The sequence below is a fragment of the Osmerus eperlanus genome, chromosome 12, assembly GCF_963692335.1.
Source record: "Osmerus eperlanus chromosome 12, fOsmEpe2.1, whole genome shotgun sequence".
Lineage (NCBI taxonomy): Eukaryota > Metazoa > Chordata > Actinopteri > Osmeriformes > Osmeridae > Osmerus > Osmerus eperlanus.
The window spans coordinates 3,230,928-3,251,242 of NC_085029.1; the positions used below are offsets into that span (position 1 = coordinate 3,230,928).

Sequence of the window (20,315 nt, forward strand, 5' to 3'; positions counted from 1 at the left end):
TTTCCCATGCATGCCTCCGGAGGTAACTTCTGGAAGTGGGTGGCAATGTGTGCTACAAAGTTACAAACCTTATTACAGTTTGGCTATTAGCATGTACAGCATTTACGTTTTTGGAGATTGATTCTTTTATAGCTAGCGAATTATAAATGACAGAGGAGGCAAGAGAGCTGTAGACTAACAATGGAGTTACAAAGGCCTATAGTCAGTACAGAGTAGGGACGGTTAGCACACTGCAAATGAAAACAGAGGTTGCAACAACAGGCTTGGAAGATATTTAGTCCTGTCAGTCTGCAAAAAATTTTGGTCAGTGTCAAGTTCTGTAGGTCTAGTCTAGAAGGCGTGTTCGACCTCTCAAAACGGGCAGTAACAAGTCTATCCCACGATTTCTAGTTTAGGCAGGCCCCACCACAGGAAACACTGTTGCAACTAGGCGCGCCTTTGACAATTCCCAATGCACACAGTACTCTGGCTACACTCACAAAAGGCAGGGATTCCTTACTTCGCCTTCATGCAAACAAGTTGACAAACCTGTTTCAACGATATATTAATCGTATCCCAGTCACAATCTTCAGGAACATAAACAACAAAACAATACGTGATTTAAGCGAATACTGTTGGAATGAAGACAACCTACCAAGCACTAGGATTTAGGACGTATCACAACCATTATTCCCTAACTTGTCCAATCTGATGTGAAGTAGCATGGAAAAGCTAACGAGAAAGCATGAAAAGTTTCTTACTTACCAACACCATACTTTTCTTTTTTGGTAGGTACCCACCGAGACATTCTCAATTACGTAAAACCTTTCCCAGTGCAGTGGCTATAAAATATTATTCCTCCGTTTTCTTCACACTTTTTGTTCTTACTGTGAGTAAAGAGAGCCACATCGGACGGCCATTTTCAACCACTGACAGGATGCTCCACAAGGGGGTACAAATTCAACACGACACAAAACTTTTTTGTTGTGATGTAGCTGGCCATGGACTATATAATTTAATTCCAATTTGTTTAATAACACTCAAGTGAAGACATTGTGCATTTATTATCTGTTTTTGTTTTCAACTGTGTTGGAACATTTATTATTTCAAGATCAAATACAAATGTATTTTTATAGCCCTTTTTACAAGCAATGTCACAGAGGGCTTCACATACGCTCATATGCCCCTCAACCAACTTAAACCCTCAATATTTGATCAGTAAAGGTTTACTGAATTTTTCAACAAAATATAGCCTAAAATAAGACGTGTTTTGTTGCCACCTATTGAGAAACCAAGGGATGTTGTGCATTAAGATATAAAGGATAATCCGTTCCTTGATTAAAGTATCGATAGACAAAATCTGTTTGGCAGGTTACTCAAGCAATTGATTATTTCTAGCAGTTCTCTCTCTTCTCTGTCAGTCATACACACACACACACACATTCTCCAGTGTGTCAACCTCCGTTGACATCATTTTCCCTAAACCCTTTAATGATGAGCTGAGGTACCCTCATGTTTTGAGTTGTGGAATGTTGATCTGAGGCAGGGTTGTCCCTCAAAGCACTTGAGCAACATCAAAGAGATACACCCGGCCAGTGCACACCAATGAACCTGCTCATGTTTATTTAAGTTCATCTAAAAAATGCCATCCTTAATAACTTGGCAGAGAAAACTTTCCCCCATAACTTAGAATCCCAATATTTTGTTGCTTACTGCAACCGTTTCAAATAGCTTTGCTGAAGAAGAAAAAAGTAGAAAGTGGTTAAAGATTACTCCAGCAGAGGGCATTGCAGCTCATCCAGTTCAAGATTGAAAGATTACCCACCAAAAGGGTAATTTTTTTTTTGCCACATGAAAGGTGAAATTGTTAGCATCATTTTACATAGATTCCATGGCAGGTATATTTTTATTTCGTTATTTAGAATAATTATTAACCAAGCCTTTAAAATACAATGGTGGGCTAAGTGTTAAATGTAAAAATAGACATAAGAGGAGAATTACTCTTTTCTAGACCCAGAGCATTACAAAGCCACTTGTATTATCTGACCTTAAAGAGGCAATCAAAACATTTAAGACAGACTATTTACTTAGTTACAAATAACAACTGAAGCATTGAATATCGCTGAACATTGCCTGTAGATATATTATGAAGTCACAAAAAAGTCTTGGGACAACATTTCACAGCCAGTCAGCCTTGGAGCCCGTTCATCAGGCTGTCTTTGAGGAATCACATGGAAGGGATAGAGAGCTGGAGGACAGGGGTGCTTCATCAAGCACCAACCACGAGACCCAGGGGAAAAAAGCAGTCTTATCTGGAGATCTGGGACAATGGCAAAGAAGAAGAAGTCTAAAGTATAAATCATGAGAGAATTCTGTGGGGTTTTGAAAATATGTAAAGATCATGAATGAATTGTGATCCATTACATGTTTTGAGTGACAAAGTGGTAAGTTGGTTTGTTTTGATACATCATACAGTATGTATCTCTTATGTGTCCCTGAATTTTGTGTCTGTGAACTTGTAGGTAAAATCATCAATAGATGAAAAACCTATATGTCTTTTGTAAAGTTGGAGCTGTTGTTTTTATTTTTGTATTCATTTCTCTCCCTGTCTCTCTGTGTATATTTCTCTCCCTCTGTCTCTCTCTCCTTCTCTCTTCTCCTGCTATTGGATGCTTGTTCCTCTCCTCAGTAACTCTTTTGTTTGGTCAAACCATCCCACACTGTCACACATGGCTGACTGGAGACAGGACCAGTAGCACCTCTTTCTTCTTAAGACCTAGCAGAAATTATATATCTTTAACTGTGACAACAAGGACACCTTCGAAGGATATAAAGGTACATTTAAAAGTATTTAAAAGTTTTGCTGTGGAATTTTCTAAGATTTCAGCCCTCCTTTTTATAATGTGGGATTGCAGTCTCAAAGAAAGAAGGTAGCCACTGCTGATCTACTTTTTGTTGCTATTACATTTGAGAATTTTCTAATGATGAAACTGTTATGCTTGTTTTTTAGTTCATTTAGTTGAAAGTCTGACTTGGCTGGATTTCCTGACAAATGCATTTCTGGCATGCCTCTCAGTAACCAGGGGAGTCATTTTCATTAATACTGATAATAAAGGTCCTCTGCCTCGGGGTTGAAACCGGAGAGCTTCTTTGTGGTTACCTGAGACCAGCAGAATGGCTGTCCGAAGGCCAGCTGGCCACCTGCGCAGAGCTGCTGGCTGGAGGAGCTCAGGGGATGAGACCTACTGGGAGGGCCTGAAGTCTGAGGTGGTCCCCTGTAGCACCCCGACCCGGCATGTCCCCCGGCCCCAGAGCGCCATTGAAGGAGTCCAGAAGGACGCTTGGATGCAGCAGCTGGAGAGGATGCAGTGGGGCCATTCTGGAGGCCCAGCCTGTGATCAAATGGGACCTTTTTACAACAAAAATGCATCCCTGCCGAGCCTTTCCACTGAGCAAGTTGGATCTTTCCCACAATCATCACATCAGGGTCTTCCCAACATGAACAGTGGGAATCTCTCTTCACGTGGGGTCCCCATCATGTGTGATATTTCACCAGCAGGCAGCCAGGGCTCCCTCAAAGATGAACTGTTCCACAATCCAGAGCGTCGAAGGAGTTGGGAAAAAGCTTCTATCAAGCAGGCCCCTGGGAAAGAGCAGGCCAAACTCAGCTCTCTTGCCCCAGTTAGAATAGGCTGGCTGCCAATCCAAAGGAACATCACAGTGGCGGATTCTCCTGGCCAAAACTCTTACCTGGAGAACCCTATCAGCCAGGTAAGACCTGCTGCTTCCGAGGCTGTTAGGACCTGTAGCATGTGTTGAGAACATATGTTTATCTGGTATAAATAATTTTGGAGCAGTACTTGAATATTGTTGTCATAGAATGGCCTGTGAACAGATGAATGGCTCAAAATCTCTGTTCTTGGGCTGTGCAGTGGAATATCTCAAATATACAACTCAAGTCTGATTTACAACATTGGCACTGGATTCCTGTTAGCCATTCCGATTATGATGCTAGACAGAGAAAGAGAGAGGAAGGAGAGACAGAAAGAGAGAGCTCAGGACCTCAGGGTAAAATACAGAGTGATGGAGCTGTTGGTGAATGGTGCCACGGAAGGCAGACACTAACAAAGACACCACTGAGAGCCATTAGTAGTCAACACTACCACATACCCGTGGAGGAGGCCAGGCTCTGGCACTGTCTAAAAACTGCTTACTCTGCAGAATCTCAGTGCCTTCTCAACAGGTTTACGACCAATGTGGAGCAAACGAAGAGACAGAGCTTAGCTCTCTTTGATTGTCCGTGCCCAAATCAAGAGCAAAGTCAATGACTGTTTACCAAAAGCTGTACTGAAATACATCTTTTAAATTAACTTCTTGTCACAAGTCCAGCATTCTCTGCGGTGAGGCCCGACAGCATATACATACATCATTAGTCCTTGTCTCATGGGAGATACCCTATGTGACCTATGTCATGGACTTTAGATTTACTTAGATGCTCATTTGCAAGTTGGTCTGAAGTTCTTTTGAAACTCAATATATTTTGTGTACAAAAAGGTGAGAAAAAAATGTTTTGGGGGTGGGGGAAAATCACAATCCTTTTTTATGTTAAGGTTATTTCCTTGGAGTAAAGTATCATTTCTCTGCTTTCCGTTTGTTCCGTTTTCCAGCTGAAATTAAAACAACCCATCACCCCAACCTTCTTGAAGAATCCTGGCAAAGAGAATGGCTTCAGACACATGGGTACGTGAGGTTCAGCAAAGTCCAGACACTACTAACTTGCTTTCTTTTTGCTAAGAGACTACACGCATAGCAAAAACAACTAAAATAGCTGTAGAGATGGCTTGGGTATTCACTTCAGAACCGACTTGCCAATGTGTTGGAATGGCCTTCACAAACAAAACCTAAAGAGTTGGTCCCTGTCCTCCCAGAGATGAAAGACAATCCCCCTAAAAAATGCTTTTCAAATAGAGCCCGTTCCATCTGCTTTACGTAATATCAGAGAGAATGATGTTTAGCAGAAATGGACACTGTAAGATTAAGAGCATAAAGGAAGGAGAGAAAGGCAAGGGGGATTGCTGAGTAAATGAGAGAGAAGTCCTTCGAAGCTATTCTTTGACAACAGGCATCTTTTCTCCAGATATTTCAATCCTGCTCTTTTCAACCTCACTTCTTGTTCACACATTGATTGTCATGGTAGGGTTTTGGCTGTTAACCCAAATTATAGCAATCTAGAACTAAACAGAACAGGAGAGTTTAAAAACAAAACAAATCCAAGTCTTGGCCCAGAGTAGACTGTATAGCAGTTTAAAACCAACATGACTGGTTATATTTTTCTGATTTCAAATGAACCGTCAATGATCTACCATTTAAAAGCGGACCATTCTAATTCCCTTTCAGCTTGTTTCAGAGAAACATTTGTCACATGAACACCATATTCATTGTACAGACACTCGAGTCTCATGAATATGATGCTTCTTATTGTAATGAAGTCCCAGAAATGCTTCTGCATTTCCGTCAATCAGGTGGGGAGCTATGAATATGCATGTGTGGAAGTAGCTCCAAGAAGATGAACATAGCATGATTGTACATGCTTCATTGGACATGTCTGACAACATAAGGCCTTGGGGTCTGGAGAGAGTTGAACGTGTTGATGAGAGGCCTACTGAGCAAACTCTTGGAGAGGGTTAGGGTTAGGAAAGGGTTAAGTCATACATCTCTCACATGTTACAGGGCCCTGTGCTGTGAAATCAAATCAAACACCATTGAAAGATACATCCACATATTTATTAAATCAACCAGGAAATTCAGTATTTCAGGTTTTAGTCACAGTCATCATTAAACTAGTGCTTTCTTCTTGTGGTAAACAAAGGACCTCAGGAGAGCCTACAGAATATATGATTGGTAATATAGAAAATATGCATTATCAATAGCTGTTCACCCACTTTCCAGTATCAGGCTTCTGTCATGTTAACCATGTTCAGTAGATCAGGTATTCATTCATTTAGTAAATTGGTCTAAATTTCATGTCACCTGCCTTCCTTCAGCAGTTTCTTGATAGTAGAACAGAGTTCTGACATTCTACATTGTAACCTAGAATTCCTTTAACTGTCTCAACCAGCGATATACCCACCACATAAAACTGTACCAAGCAGTTTCTGCCAGTGTGTCAGATTTGCACAAGTCTTCAAGTGTTACCCCCAACTTGACTGCACATCACCATGGTAACTGCAGGTTGCCGTGAATTTCACATTTAGTGGTTTATCAGGATTAAATGACAGACGGACGGATGGAGGTTTGGACAGACCAACAGCTAGAGAGACCGACAGGCAGACAGACAGACAAGCAGACAAGTAGATGGGCAGAGAAATCTGCAGTCTTTCCATGAGTGCTACTGGAGTGGCCCTTTCTGCTGGGAGAGTCCCTGCCCTGTGCCAACATAAGTTATTGACAATGTCAACACTCCACACGGAAATAGGAATGTGTGCTTGTGTGTTTGTGGGAGTGTGAGTTTATGTGTCTGTCTTAAAGCAAGCTACAGTTTTTTTTTTATATATACACAGACGGAGCAGAAGAGAGGAGTCAAGCAAGACCAAATCCTATGAGTGTGAGGACATGGTGTCTCCCAGATCAAGAATCTCACACTGATCAACAGGTAAATTACATTGTGACATGATATTTTGTTGTTTTTAACGTGATCTTCGGAAGCAGGCAACAAGCACAGTTGTAATAATGTAATTAGCTAGTTAGACACAGGCAGTTTGTTTTCCATAAACACAGGAAGGAAAAAATCATGTAATTCATTAAGACCCCTTTCTATTTTATACTTAATTTGCCTATCCGTGTTAGTACCATACACCAGAGCATTCGTTTTGGATTTGATCAGAAAGCAGAGCATACAAATGTCTGCTTACACTGGCTGTGTGTGTACTGTGGTATAAACCTTGTAACAGAGCAGAGAAACAGAAGATACTGTATCCGTTTTACAGTTTCTCCTCAATAAACTTTTGTAGAAACCACTGTTGGTTCAGGCTTCTGGTCTCCCCCTCCCACCTGCAGACTAGATATTCTATATACTGTCTCATTGCTATTCAGAGGAAGGTTTGGGGTTTGAAGTCACGCTGTGCGCTGGCTGTGGAGGCTGAAACCACTGCGGCTGCTTGCTAGTGGGGCATGACTGCATCGTGCATAGAGAGACAGTAATATGACAGGAAAACACAGAGGCAGAATGGAAGGACAACATGGCCGAGTCACTACTGAAGCGGTCCTTCATAAAGCAAGATGTTGACACGAGTGTGAACTATTACAATAAAAATAGTAGAAATGTTTCTAGATATTAATGTTTTTTTTTATATTTTTGTATACTGTCTCTTGTCATCTCTTCCCACAAAGGTCTCTGACAAGGAATGTCGCACCTCAGCAGAGGGGAACAGGCTGCTTAGTTGGCAGGCTTTAAGGAGGGGTTGGACCATTAATAGGACATCACCCATTAGTGGTGGGACTCAACCGAATGACCATTACAGTCGGACTGAACCAGAATCCAACAGCAAAAGGCCTCTGCACAGAACGACAAGTGGAGAACCGTGCGGAACAACTGCCCCTACTCACAGAGCAGTGAGCCTCCTCAACCCTCACACACTCTCACACACACAGACCCCCTCTGCTGGGACAGCTCTTGTCCCAAAGTCTACCAGCTTCTCCTCCATCACCATCTCCTCCAGGAAGGTGACCAGGACATCCAGCCTTCCTGGATCCAGTCGCCCCTCCAGCCCTGGTGAGCAGCCTAGCTTCCACTCTTCGTCATCTCGTCCTCGGGCCCCCGTTCCCTCAGAGCCCCTCTCGCCTGACCACACCACCCTCAGGCAGGCCAGCATAGTCAAGGTGGCAGAGCACAGGATGAATCCGTGCTCCCCTGTCGTTCTTTTGAATGGGCCCCAGGGCCCCAGAACCTCTGTCTCCTGTGAGCCTCAGAGGGGCCACAGCTGTGAAGTGGTGGTGAGAAGGAGGAAGGCCACCATCATTAAAGTGACTGAGCACAGGGAGAGCTACAGTGCTGGCCAGGGGGGGTTGGGGAGTAGGCAGGCTGAGTACAGGCACAGTTACACAGAGGGGGTGTACAGGGAAAACAGCCTCTGGCAACAAGGCTCATTAGAGTCTCCAGACCACAATGAAACACCCTTTTATAAACATCTAGAACATTCTCCAGAAAGTACAAACTCTTCTTCAAGCCCAAACAGGGCCACTACAGTTTACCCAAGAGAGCCAGAGAGTGGATCCACCCTCCACAGGTCTACCCTGTGTCTGTACGTCAGCGGCTCCTCCACCAACAACACGTCCACAGAGAAGGTGAACAGGGAGAGGTCAGTGAAGGCCAGGAGACCTGTAAGCTGCTACGCCGGCATGTTTGGACACAGTGAACCCAGCCCGGAGATGATTGGCACACAGGCTCCACCCAGGAAATGGAGCGTGGAACTTCCTGGAGAGATGCATATTGACTCTGTCAAAGACACTGCCATTGGACTGGACACACATGCTGCCTTTGGATTCCCTATCAGTGCAGGGACAGCATTTAGCAACACAGGTCACCCAGTGGCAGAGACAGCAACAGCTCCACAGCAACAACAGAAACTCCAGGCAGAAGTAAGAAGCCAACCCCCTCCACTCACTCTCATCCAGGCCCCAGGTACAGTAGAGTCTCACTGCACCAGTCTACTGTCAACACACAAGCATCGCTTTCTCTGATCTTCAAGAGGTTCTGAGTGTACAGTTTCTCTTTAAAGATATTTCTGTGTGTGTGTGTGGCTTTGTAGGTATCCACACTTCTGAATGCTGGCACTGAACTTGGGTTTTATTTGGTCTTTCACGTTTGATGTATAATTGATAGGTATTATTGTATTGTATTGGGAGGACTCCTTTCTCTTCACCAGGGCCTTTCATTGGATATCTGCTTTGGCAGCTCATTGTCAAATAACACCAACTGTAAGCGGGGGCCGCCGCCTACAGATTCTCACTCTCTTGCATTCTCTCTCTTTCTCTCTACCACCCCATCTCTCATTTTCACCTTCTTTCATTTTCCCACACATCGTTTTGCATGCATAATCTATTCCCAGCCAGCTTTCCCAGGCAGCATCAGGGCTTCCAGGGGAATCAAGCGCTGCTAGAAATGTAGAGGGAACTCAGAATAAAAATCTGTTCTCTCCTCCACTCCTAGTGATAAACCTATTGAACAATGCCTATTTTTAAGCACAAGTCCTCAATTTCAGTTTCAACTCTAACTGGGTTTTAAACTGATAATTTTCAAAACATCCAAAAGTTACAAAAGCAATCCATTAACTTGAATAAGTTATAGGACATAAGAAGTATCTGCTGTGTTCATGTTTGCTTATTTGTGATGTCGCAGCTGTGCATGAAATTCTTAATTAATCTTTAATCGTGCTTATTACAGTAATAATTTAGTTACTAAAGCTGCCGGGCACATTATCTAAAGTAAATATTTGATATTGGTCGAGTTGCAAAAGGTGGCAGGTGAACTGTGTTTCTCAGCTGAAGTTTCCAGATGGTTTGTGAGTTGTTTAGTCATCCTGTTGTCTTCATAAGGAGTTGCTCAGTCATCGTTTGGTAAGAAAAGCTATATGACAGCATCAGACATGTCATGCATAGTGTCTTGTACAGCAGGTTCTCCGTCTCGGAAGACAACATCCACCATCTCCCTATCATTTTGCTGATTTCATTTTTAATTCTGTTGTTTGGAGTCTCTATGGACTCATCCTTTCCCACAAAAGCTTTTTTTGTGTTCTCAACCCCCACAGTCCACAGTGTGTAACAAACGTGACTGTCTCAGAACCCAGGTCACAGCAGTCTCCGGAGCATATCATCGCCCTCAATGCCGCCGCTGTCATAGCCAATATAAAACTCCAAAGACAACTGAGCAAGAAAACAACACCAAATGGCATTTCTGCAAAGGAATCAAACTCATCGCCCTTGGGAAATATACTCGGTATTATTACCCTTTCTTAGCTAGTAGGTAATGAGTTTCTCATTACTCATCCATCAAGTATGGATCTTTAAGACAATTAACCAAAAACAGAGAACTTTCCAAATATCACGAGTGTGAAGTGATGTCAGAACTGAATGCTAGGGTAAAGGGCTTTCTTTGTGTTTCTAGGGTTTTTATTAGAAGTTATAAGTTAAGGGGCATGACAGACGTTGGTGATGCATTGATGTACCTTCAGGAGCACTGATGGGAAAATTGTGACTGCACATGCCTAACAAGCTCCTTCTTTAATTTATTTCCATAGTGAGGGGTGTAGCTACCTGTGAAAACCAGAGGACCAATCACAACATGGTCCAACAAGATCCTGGTGTTGCTCCAATCCCTTCACGCCTCGACACACCTATAAACAGCCCAGCCAAAGCCCTTTCTCTCCGGGTAAGTTCCCCAGAAGTGTCAGCGTTCATGAAACTCTATGATGAAATTGTCTTCACCACATGGAAGAGTCCGGCAGCGTGTCCATCCGAGGCTGTGGAGTTTTGCAGGGGGTCTGTCCCTGGCCCAGGGCTGTTGCGCTGTCTCATTGGGCTAATGTCTGTGCTTCTGGCAGGAAGCTCTGGAGCTGTCCAGACCTGACTTCATCAGTCGCTCCCAGGGAAGGCTGAGGGAGCTGGGGAGACGGGCCCAGGAGAGGAGGGAGCTCCAGGACTCTTCAGACCCACAGCCAGAGAATGCGCTCAGGCAAAAGAGAGGACACTGCACCAGGTCCAATCCTCAGAGTGGTAACCCATCTCTCACTTTATCTCTCTCTCTCTCTCTTTCTCTGTCTCTCTCTCTCTCTTTCTCTGTCTCTCTCTCTCACACTCACTTTCTCTTTCTCTCTCTCTCTTTTTCTATGTCTATCTCATATGCACCTTTCTCAATATCTCTCTGCAGTGTAGCTTTTTATCTCTCTCTGTCTGTCTCTCACTCTCTCTTTGTGACAGCCATTGTCCCTTTGCAGCTGTGATGGCAGTACGCCAAGCACATGCACACAAACACAGACACACACACACACACACATTGAGCGCTCTGCATATTTTACTAAAACAACGCCGACTGTATATGACACAATAGAAATGAGATGTGCAGCCACAGTTGGTGCACTTGCAGACTTTCACTTACAAATCTATCCTGCTATTGACAAAAATATGTAACCTTCAGAATGACTGGCATCTCTATCCCGTAGAAATATTGTAGTGACCTTCAGATGTGATGAGTTGTTTATCTGTCTCTACACAGTGTTTTATCTGATGAACAGATTTCCCAGCAGAGTATGGAGGTTTAATGGAAATTGTGAGGCTTCAGTATATCAGATTGTATGGCATTGACTGCCCCCTGCTGGTAACAATTAACATTAATCTGAAAGAATTCAGGCCCATTGAGTGTACATGAGATAGTAGAGAATGGATGTAAGACACTGGTGCCCGGTTTCAAGCAAGTGTATTTTCATGGTTGAAATGACTTCGCTGTTGCACCATCTTGATCAAAGTCAGATCAATCTTCTCTGGTAGTTGAGCCGTGTTGGTAAAGTGAGATTTCTTTGATGAGTCTTCAAGAAGAGTGAGAGTGCAGTTGTACATCTTGACTGTTTGTGTGCATGTGTGTGCGTTTCCCAGATAACCTTTTCAGACCCAGAGACAGAGCCATTACTGGGAAAGAGATGCATCTTAGATCCAAGCGGTGAGTTGCCTATCCATGTTAGTACTATACACCAGAGCATTCGTTTTGTATTTGTTCAGAAAGCACGGGGTTGACGGGGGTTCGGTTTCGGCCGAACCTTAAAGATCCTGTAAAGTGGAATTAAAAACGAGTTTCAAGTTCACAACACCACAGAATAATGTGTTGTTAACTACCCATCCAAATTAAAATAAAAACACAGACAAGTATGTTAAATTAGGCTTTGAAATCGTAAGAAAATCAGCAGTCTTTGTTCGAGACTGGGGGGGCGTGTCGCCTGAAGGAGCTGAAGCTTGGCCCCCTCGCTGGAAGGCGCCGCCTCTCTCAAGTAAGCTACCTACAACCCAGATAATGGACGCTACGTCAAGCCAAACAAAACAGTATAGAATTAGAATTTATTTGTTCAATGAGTGAAACATACAGTTGCATATAAATGAAATGTTCCCCTGAGCTGTAACACAGGACTAAAAATTGACACCAGAGACAGCAGACAGTGAGCTCTCCAACTACTTCTAGCACATTAGCTACCATTTGGCGCCGATGATGGCTGCCTCGGTTGCTAGGTGCGCTCTGTTTTGTCTTGTTTTGTCTGTTAATTCAGTGTTCTGCCAAGATTTCCGGGGTTCTCTAACAAAGAGAAGTACTTCTAAACATCAGGACTACAACTCCTGTGGATTTATTTCCCACTTTTCTGCTTCCAGTGACAGATTTAGTGGGAATTCTAGCCAGTGCCGCGGTACGCTTTGCCCATGCAGTGAAACGCCGAAGAAGGGGAAAGCGAGCGGGAGCGCTAGTTCGGCTACATAGACGTGGAATCCGAACAGTACTTCCAAGTTTTTTCCTCTCCAATGTATGTTCACTGTGCAATAAAATGGACGAACTTCAGCTACTGATGGTGAAAAACAGAGACTTTCTTTCATCTTCGGTTTTGTGCTTCACGGAGACATGGCTGTGCGATTTGATCCCGGACACCGCATTGCATCTGGCAGGCTTTCAACTCGTGAGAGCTGACCGGGACACTGCACTCTCCGGCAAAACCAAAGGCGGTGGTATTTGTTTCTACATCAACAGTGGCTGGTGTGTACATGTGACAGTGATTCTGCAACATTGTTCTCCGGATATAGAACAATTTTTTATATACTGCCAAGAGAATTTGCGTCACTCATTTTGGTCGGAGTCTACATGGCGCCGGGTCCACAGGTTAAAGAGGCCCAACGCATGCTCGTCGACCAGATTCTGAGTGTGGAGCGAGGAAACCAGGATTCCCTTGTTATCGTACTCGGAGACTTTAACAAAGGTAATCTCAGCCACGAACTCCCTAAATACAGACAATTCATCAAATGCCCAACCACAGAAGAAAACACTCTGGATCACTGCTACACTACAGTCAGTAGAGCGTACCACGCCGTCCCTCGTGCAGCACTGGGTCACTCTGACCATGCCATGGTCCATCTTTTGAGCGCCTTGTGCTGGCACACCTCAAATCCATCACCGACCCTTTCCTGGACCCACTGCAGTTTGCCTACAGAGCCAACAGGTCGGTGGAGGAGGCCGTTAACATGGCCCTCCACTTCACCCTACAGCACCTGGACTCCCCAGCATCCTACGCCAGGATCCTGTTTGTGGATTCTGCCTTCAACACCATCATCCCCGCCCTGCTTCAGGACAAGCTCTCCCACCTGAACGTGCCCGACTCCACCTTCAGGTGGATCATAGACTTCCTGTCTGACAGGAAGCAGTGCGTTAAGCTGGGAACACAAGTCTCTGACTCCCGGTCCATCAGCACCGGATCACCTCAGGGCTGCGTCCTTTCCCCTCTGCTCTTCTCCCTGTACACCAACAGTTGCACCTCCAGTCATCCGTCAGTCAAACTTCTGAAGTTTGCGGACGACACCAAAAAAGTGTTGTTCGGCAGTACTTTCTGTCAAAAGAAGGCGATTCAAGTTGAGCTACATTTACAATTTGCAATGCCGATTTGTCTCGTGGTGGCAAGGACCCTAAACAATACAACATCTCCGTATTCGGAGACGTTGCATTTGCGTATGAAACATCCAAAAGAAATTCAAGAAATCTAAAAGGCTAATATTTTGTATATTGATTGGATCTTTAGATAGGGACTGCTTTTTATTTAAATAGTTCTGTAACTCAAATTGTGTTCATGCTTGTTCATGACTTCTAAGCGTACATTACATTCCAATGTTTGTGTCATTCCAATCTAGTGAAAAATAATGAAACAGTTTTTCATCTGAGAAACTGAAAAGGAGTGTTAAATGCTGAAATAGACAGATTTGTATGCTTTCATACAGATAACAATGGCCAAAGAATTGTCATTCTCTGATAACTATTTATCTATACTGATATCTATTTGGCCTTCAGCCCACGTGACTGAAATGTCCTGGTTTACTGACAGGAATTATAATAACCTTCCAGAAGTAAGGAGAAAAAAGGAGGAGGAGAACAGGAGGGTGATTTCCCAGACCAACAGACAGAGAGTTGAACTGTTCAAAAAGGTAATTTCGGAATGACACTCCCTCTCTTTGTCTTCTGCACTGTTCTCCTTCATGTATACACATTTGATTTTACAGAAGAAATATATTAAATATTTATAGAGTGAGTTTTGTGTAGTAAGTAGCACACTATTCCGGTTTGACCTGCTATTCAGGGCACTAAGTATCATGTGCATTGTCATAATATGTCCATGACAATGTTCATGACCCCCCACAAACAAGTAAGCAGACATATATATTTGTCCTGCAAACTCAGTTAAACAGTAAACCGGCACACCATTTGATGGTTTACGGATAAGGGGTGGGATATTGCTCGCCAAGGACTTATGAATGTCAGATAATGGTTTAATGCATGGATTCACTCCGTTAATTGAATCTAGGGATATGTCGTTTTAGTTCAGACTCAGGGAACTTAATGGACACAAAATGAGAAGAGCATTTTTTTCAGATAAAGCTTTAGAGAAATGCTATAAATCCCATATCTTTGCAGTTATGTGATGCTGTGCACCGGAACTTTTCGAACTTCCAAAGCTTCCTGGTTTACATTGAATCAAAGTCCACTAGAGGGTGCTATTGACATGCATTACAATTCTCAGTTCCTTTTTAGCAGCAGTTTATGATTGGGCAAGTATATTTGTCACTGGGCTTCATGGCAGTTAATTGGTGTCTGATAAATATTGGGCAGAGATATGTTTTATCAGTGAATAGCATTTCTACAGTCAAATGGCTGATTATCTGAGCTAAGGTATGCTCTCGCAAAGATCTACAGGACTATTTAGTTAATTCTGTTACAATAAATGATGTTGGTCAGACGGTTATGCATGGTTATTAATTCAGGACTTCTGTCTGGAAAAATAGAATCTAGTCAGAAACTATGGTCTCCTGCCTCCTCTTTCAAACCCAACTCCCTCTCTCACTCTCTCTTGTCTTTCTCCCTCCATCGCTCTGTTCCTTGTTAAGGCTAAACTGTGAACAGTTTCATTGTGCTCTGGTGTATGAGGTCAGTGTTCTGATTGTGACAAAAGAGCTTTCACTGCCCCAGCCTCCAGAGCAGTGCCCCCATTCGTCCGGCTGTAGACAGAGAGCCCACACACAAGCAGGCCGGCGGGCCAGCGGGTGAACAGGCGGACACTCCAGCCACACCCTCACCGCTGCAGCCTGAGATAACACAGGGAAGCAGGCCATGTCTCAGCTCTAACATATCTTGATACAGGACACTGGAAACCTGAATGATGTGGCTGAGACACTCCCAGATGGTGGCTTCAGGGTATCTGGTTAGAAGGTACTATACACGGTCCTATCGATTCCTAGCTGGGCCTGGCAGATAGTGGTAGAGTAGAGGATCTGGCCTGGTTTTCCAGTCTGACTGGACTCTGGAGGGACTTGAGGGGCACTGCGGTAGACAGGGTGGCGATCTATGGCTAACCTCCAGTCATTCTATGTTTGTGAAATTTACTCTCTGCAGAAACTCCTGGATCAGATTCTTCAAAGAGGCAATGACTGAGTAACGTTGGGCATGAACTTCCTACAGTATGATACATACAGTAACCTGGCCGCTTCACGCCATCAGATCACCCTGACATGAACTCAGAGCACTGATCAAGAGCAACACTAAGATCAGCCTAACCACAGTATTATTCAACACAATAAACATATATCTCTATTTAATCCAGCTTTAGTTTACCGAATAAATGTATATCATGTTACGATAACCAGTAAACTGTCTTCCTGCTGGTCCTAATCGAGCTCTGACAGATTTAGTCAAAATAAAGGTAGTTAGATTATGCTCTGGACAAACCATAAACATAATTACTGTCTGTATATTTCCTAACTGGTTGTTTCTGTCACAATAGTTCTTCACCACTTCACTGAAACCCATTTTGCAGCTGATAAGCAGGGGGTCCACATCCCTCCCGTACCATCTATTAAGGAGTTGGAGGCATTTGACACCTCAGAGATGTCCATGCTAATGATCAGTACTGGTTAGAAAGAATACCTTTTCTGATAATTTAGGTCTGCTAATTGGACAAGCTATCCACAACAGATGTAAATGTGTTGCTGTCAGATTCCACATGGAAATGTATCTGTTTTTACTGCTTTTATTCATGTTGCTGGCTCTCCCATTGTTATAAAATGTTTAAAAGATGCTTTAATCCATGAAACTGGATTATGTCATCTATAAAGAGATGAAAGAATGTAGTTTCCTTTTGTACGTGTGTGCGTGTGTGTGTGCATGATTACCTATGTTTAGAAAGAGTTTTCATTAAGAGCTAAATTTAAGATTGGTGATTTTTATTTATTCAAATGATTTTAGGTTACACAAGCCAATACACCAAAAAATATGTTTCCTGAATTCTTTAATAAATATTACATATTTTCAATAAATCTCTGAACAGATGTCTGCATTCTAGGCCATCTTTATGGAGCATGTTTGCTCAATTTAAATTAATATACCGTATCTTCTTGTTTCTGTCTTTCTGTCTGTCAATGTTAGAGTATAATAAATTGCTGTTCAAAATGTTGCCAGTATTATGTATATATTTCATTTTACTGAAGAGCTACGCAAGCAGTGACTAAACATGCTTTAAAAGACACTGCAACATGTTCAAACATTAATGCATTCAAGTAATACAAGTTTGTATTCTGTGTGCTAGTCTCGAGTATGTCACATGCTTGCGCTCATAGACTCACAGGGAGTAAAACTCATTAACCCTTGTGCTGCCTTCGGGTCACATGACCCAAAGGTTCATAACGAACCATCGTTGTGTTTGCCCAATTTTACCCAATACAAAAACAAATAAAAATAATTTTCTTTTAATCTTTGCAATGTGGGGGGTCTGAGACAGCCCAACGGTTAAAAGAAAATGCTTCACTTTGTTTTTGTATGCGGTAAATTTGTCGCAATACGACGGTGGGTCACAATGACTGATGGGTCAGAATGACCCGAAGATAAGACAAGGGTTAACCCACGTTGTGCCTGAGGTCAAAGGTCATCAAGGGGAACTAAATGTGTGACAAGTGGACAGAGTGGTAGTGAGATTACACTGGCTGCTGGTTTCATCGCTTCACCTCTTTCCAAAACCGCTTCAAAGAGCAAAAGTTCACAGTTTCAATCACATCCCCTATTGCAACTCAGAAAGGCTGTCAGCACACATGATACCAAAGACTGTGCCTTATTCATCTTTAATGCTGACGTTGATGAGCTTGGGGATATCAAGGAGTCAGATCAGAACCATTCTGCTTCTTCTCTGCCCTTTAGCCCACTGTGCTGCCAGTTTCAAACTCGGAGTGTGGCGTTGGACATGTGAAGGTCTTTCTGTTGGGAGACTGGAAACTCTTTGTACTACTTTGATTCTCTCCAGCAGGATCAAGCCTGCCTTCCCTTCCGAAATAGTTAGCCATGTGGTCCATTGCACACTGTAGACATTCATCCAGAAAAGCCATACTATCTGAACAAACCATGCCCATTATGACCACAAACCATTCACTGGTTTGCATGCGATATATCCTCCAATGATTTAGTCTTAAACTGGCCAATATGTCCCAGGTTAAGGTTCGAATCTCTATTTGATGGAAGTAAAATATAGTCATTATAATCTGTGATTTGGGTGTAGTCCTTGTTCTTGGCAGTTCCTGTCTCACACCATTGGGCTGATGTAGACATATGTTCTAAAATAATGCCACACCAAACTCTTAAGCCATTACTTTCAAATACCTTATATTGTAACTGAATAAAACATGCCTCTGTAGTCTCTCGTGCTGGAAGAGAAGTTATGGCAGACATGCATTATTCAAATCCTATTTGCTTTACCATGTGGGCAGTTTCTCTTGCTGCAGTAAAGCAGGCATAGGAAGGTGTATAGGCGGCATTAGGACCTTGAGGAATGCTTCACCGACGCACATGGTCACTCGCAGAAAATAATATTTCCTTTCGTCCGTAATTGCTTTGAAACCAATGTATTGTCAGTGACGACTACACTTCCTATAGTGTCTTTCGTTTTTCTCATAGTTCGCCCATTTCTTGCATTGTTACAATTGAATCGCCGCTCTTTTCATTATTGAATCGGAAGTCCATAAGTAGAGTTGGAAAGGAGTAGCATGCTCTGAGGATTTCAACGGTCTTACACGCTCATATTTCAGGAAGTCATTTGGGTCTTGCACATCAGCTGTTCAACTGTAACTATATTATGGTTGTGCTGCCGTGATACATTTGGATCGTCTGTCCATCCCTCGCCGGGCAACATGAACAACCGGTGCTGGAGTTTGAAGTTTGCGTTTTTGACAGCACTTCATGTTTTATCAATACCAGAATGCGCCGGTGATGTTATTCGCTCCAAATCCACTGAAGGTAAGAGTTAAAACACAGATTATGAATTTGTTTAGAAAATAAACAACATGTCCCTTCATTGTTTTATTCATTAAGGAAATGATTCATTGTTGCCTGATTGACATGCATTCTCTGTCACATGAAATGTCATAGTTGGGAGGTGGTGGAATATGATCCCAGAATTCATTGTCCAGTTCATTGATTTTGTTTGTTTCAATCTTCTTTTTCTTTTTTCTTTGGAAAATACAATGTCTTAAACATCTTACGATGTTGTATGTTTAAACACCTCATACTTTTATCATCCCATAGCTCTTCAGACATAAGCTTGGGGTGATTAGAGTTAGCTCTGTAGGCTGCAGTAGGCTGTAAGCATTTACCGCAAGATTACTTAAAGATGACTACAAGACATGATTGTCTCTCTTAGAGGTAGTGCAGACCCATCAATGTTAAGTACCTTAAGTGAACAAAGCAAAGGGGTGCCTTGCAAGTGACTTAATCTCTGTTTAACACTCAGCCACCACAGTCAGGGGCGGTCTTTTTTTTTTTTTTTGGCTGGGCGTTTTTTTTTTTGTGGCGCCCCCTTATATATCTCCAACCAATATTTTGACATAAAAAAACAACATTCGGGTAAAATGAGCCAAAAATCAAAAACGGAAGGGGTACGTACCTCCTTGGTGTTATCAGAACATGTTAGCACAGTGAGGCGTTTGGTTAGAGTGTGTGTGTTCAAGAAGACTAAAAAAACATTATTTGCAGGCGATGAGGGAGTGAATGTGACCGTGCAACGTGTGTGCACCTTTGAACAGGGGGGCGTGGCCGGAGCGTAGTTCAGCACAGACGTGACATTTTCTCAGGGATTTTGTTCTTCATTTAATGTTTGTTCATCGTTGCGATCGTTGTTGTGTTTATTTGAAAGAAATGCAGTCTTGCAGGGCAAAATAGCATTTGAAAGTTGCAATTCCGTTTTCGGGGGGGGGGGGGGGGGGGGCAGTCTGACCGCGCTAGAGCGCCAAATGTGCTAGGGCCGGCCCTGACCACAGTCATGTCTGTCACACGATTCCAGAGAATGTGTCAAAGCTCAAACAAATTTACCAGAGACATAAAAAGAGCTTGAGCAGTAATGATACCTCACCTATTCATCATCAGTTCATTAGGAGGAAAAGACAGCCCCCCCCCCCTCGTGGAATAGAAATCATCATCAAACATCATCAAGGCCATTGTGAGAGACTGGGCTTCGCAGAGATAGGAAGTAGTTACCTAGGTTGGGGGTCATTAGTGAGTGATTGAGAACAATGCCCTTGGGAAAACCTGGTGTGAACAGGTGCTCATAAACACCCATACGAGGCTAAATTAAAACCATCTGATGTAGCACTGAGAACACAGCTTGATGTCTTGACTCCACGTAAAAAGAAAATTGAGTGGAAATCATTAGTGCTCCCTTTCATGAGCTGCATACATACAGCTGCATCTATTTCCACCACTGATCGCTGTCAGACATTTCAAGGTTGTGTAGATTTAGAAGGCCGAAACCACGCCATGTCATGTTTGCATGCATTTTTTATGCACGTTCTTCACCAAGCTTTAATGTATTTTTATGCATGTTTCTGTCCTAGCTGGGATTACTTGTTGTGAGTGATTCCTCTGATGGCTGACACACTTAGTGTGGCGCTGGATCTGCAAGCCAGCTGCGCTGTTTCAACCAGAGGTTTTCCGCCTGGAGCCCTCAGGAGAAACCATCCGGTTCCTGCTGCCTGAAACAAACGAGAGCTGAAGAAATACATTATTTTGGGGCTTT

The 20,315-nt window shown here is 43.1% G+C and overlaps 3 protein-coding genes across 10 annotated transcripts in view; 2 read left to right on the forward strand and 1 right to left on the reverse strand.

The window, feature by feature from the left end:
- dock1 (dedicator of cytokinesis 1) overlaps nt 1–918 on the reverse strand; it is a 212,953-nt gene extending 212,035 nt beyond the window's left edge. For all 3 annotated transcript variants that reach the window (XR_009931847.1, XM_062474732.1, XM_062474731.1), the window contains exon 1: nt 745–918. Coding sequence is in view for 2 of the 3 variants with exons in the window: in XM_062474732.1 (XP_062330716.1) it covers nt 745–787 (43 nt within the window). In the remaining variant the exon portion in view is untranslated. The remainder of the gene's footprint in view (nt 1–744) is intronic.
- Nucleotides 919–2,671: 1,753 nt separating this feature from the next.
- c12h10orf90 (chromosome 12 C10orf90 homolog) lies at nt 2,672–16,767 on the forward strand. Of its 5 annotated transcripts, none has more exons than XM_062475503.1 (12): nt 2,672–2,814; nt 2,990–3,750; nt 4,647–4,719; nt 6,540–6,631; nt 7,369–8,659; nt 9,818–9,973; nt 10,275–10,405; nt 10,578–10,749; nt 11,249–11,302; nt 11,626–11,689; nt 14,097–14,196; nt 15,659–16,767. In XM_062475503.1, exons 2-12 carry the CDS (start codon nt 3,154–3,156, stop codon nt 15,695–15,697), a joined length of 2,769 nt encoding a protein of 922 aa, XP_062331487.1. In that variant the 5' UTR covers nt 2,672–2,814; nt 2,990–3,153; the 3' UTR covers nt 15,698–16,767. The 5 variants fall into 5 exon arrangements, with proteins under 5 accessions (XP_062331487.1, XP_062331489.1, XP_062331488.1 ...); XM_062475505.1 differs by having other exon boundaries at nt 14,117–14,196; XM_062475504.1 differs by lacking the exon at nt 11,249–11,302.
- Nucleotides 16,768–18,082: 1,315 nt separating this feature from the next.
- LOC134031100 (disintegrin and metalloproteinase domain-containing protein 12) overlaps nt 18,083–20,315 on the forward strand; it is a 106,273-nt gene continuing 104,040 nt past the window's right edge. For both annotated transcript variants that reach the window (XM_062474599.1, XM_062474600.1), the window contains exon 1: nt 18,083–18,541. In XM_062474599.1, the coding sequence (XP_062330583.1) occupies nt 18,436–18,541 (106 nt within the window). In that variant the 5' untranslated portion in view covers nt 18,083–18,435. The remainder of the gene's footprint in view (nt 18,542–20,315) is intronic.

Coding starts and splice junctions, on each gene's coding strand:
- c12h10orf90 (XM_062475503.1), top strand. CDS start 3,154: ATGGCTGTCCGAAGGCCAGCTGGCCACCTGCGCAGAGCTGCTGGCTGG. Junction 4,720..6,539: donor GAATGGCTTCAGACACATGG/GTACGTGAGGTT, acceptor ATATATACACAG/ACGGAGCAGAAGAGAGGAGT. Junction 6,632..7,368: donor AATCTCACACTGATCAACAG/GTAAATTACATT, acceptor CTTCCCACAAAG/GTCTCTGACAAGGAATGTCG.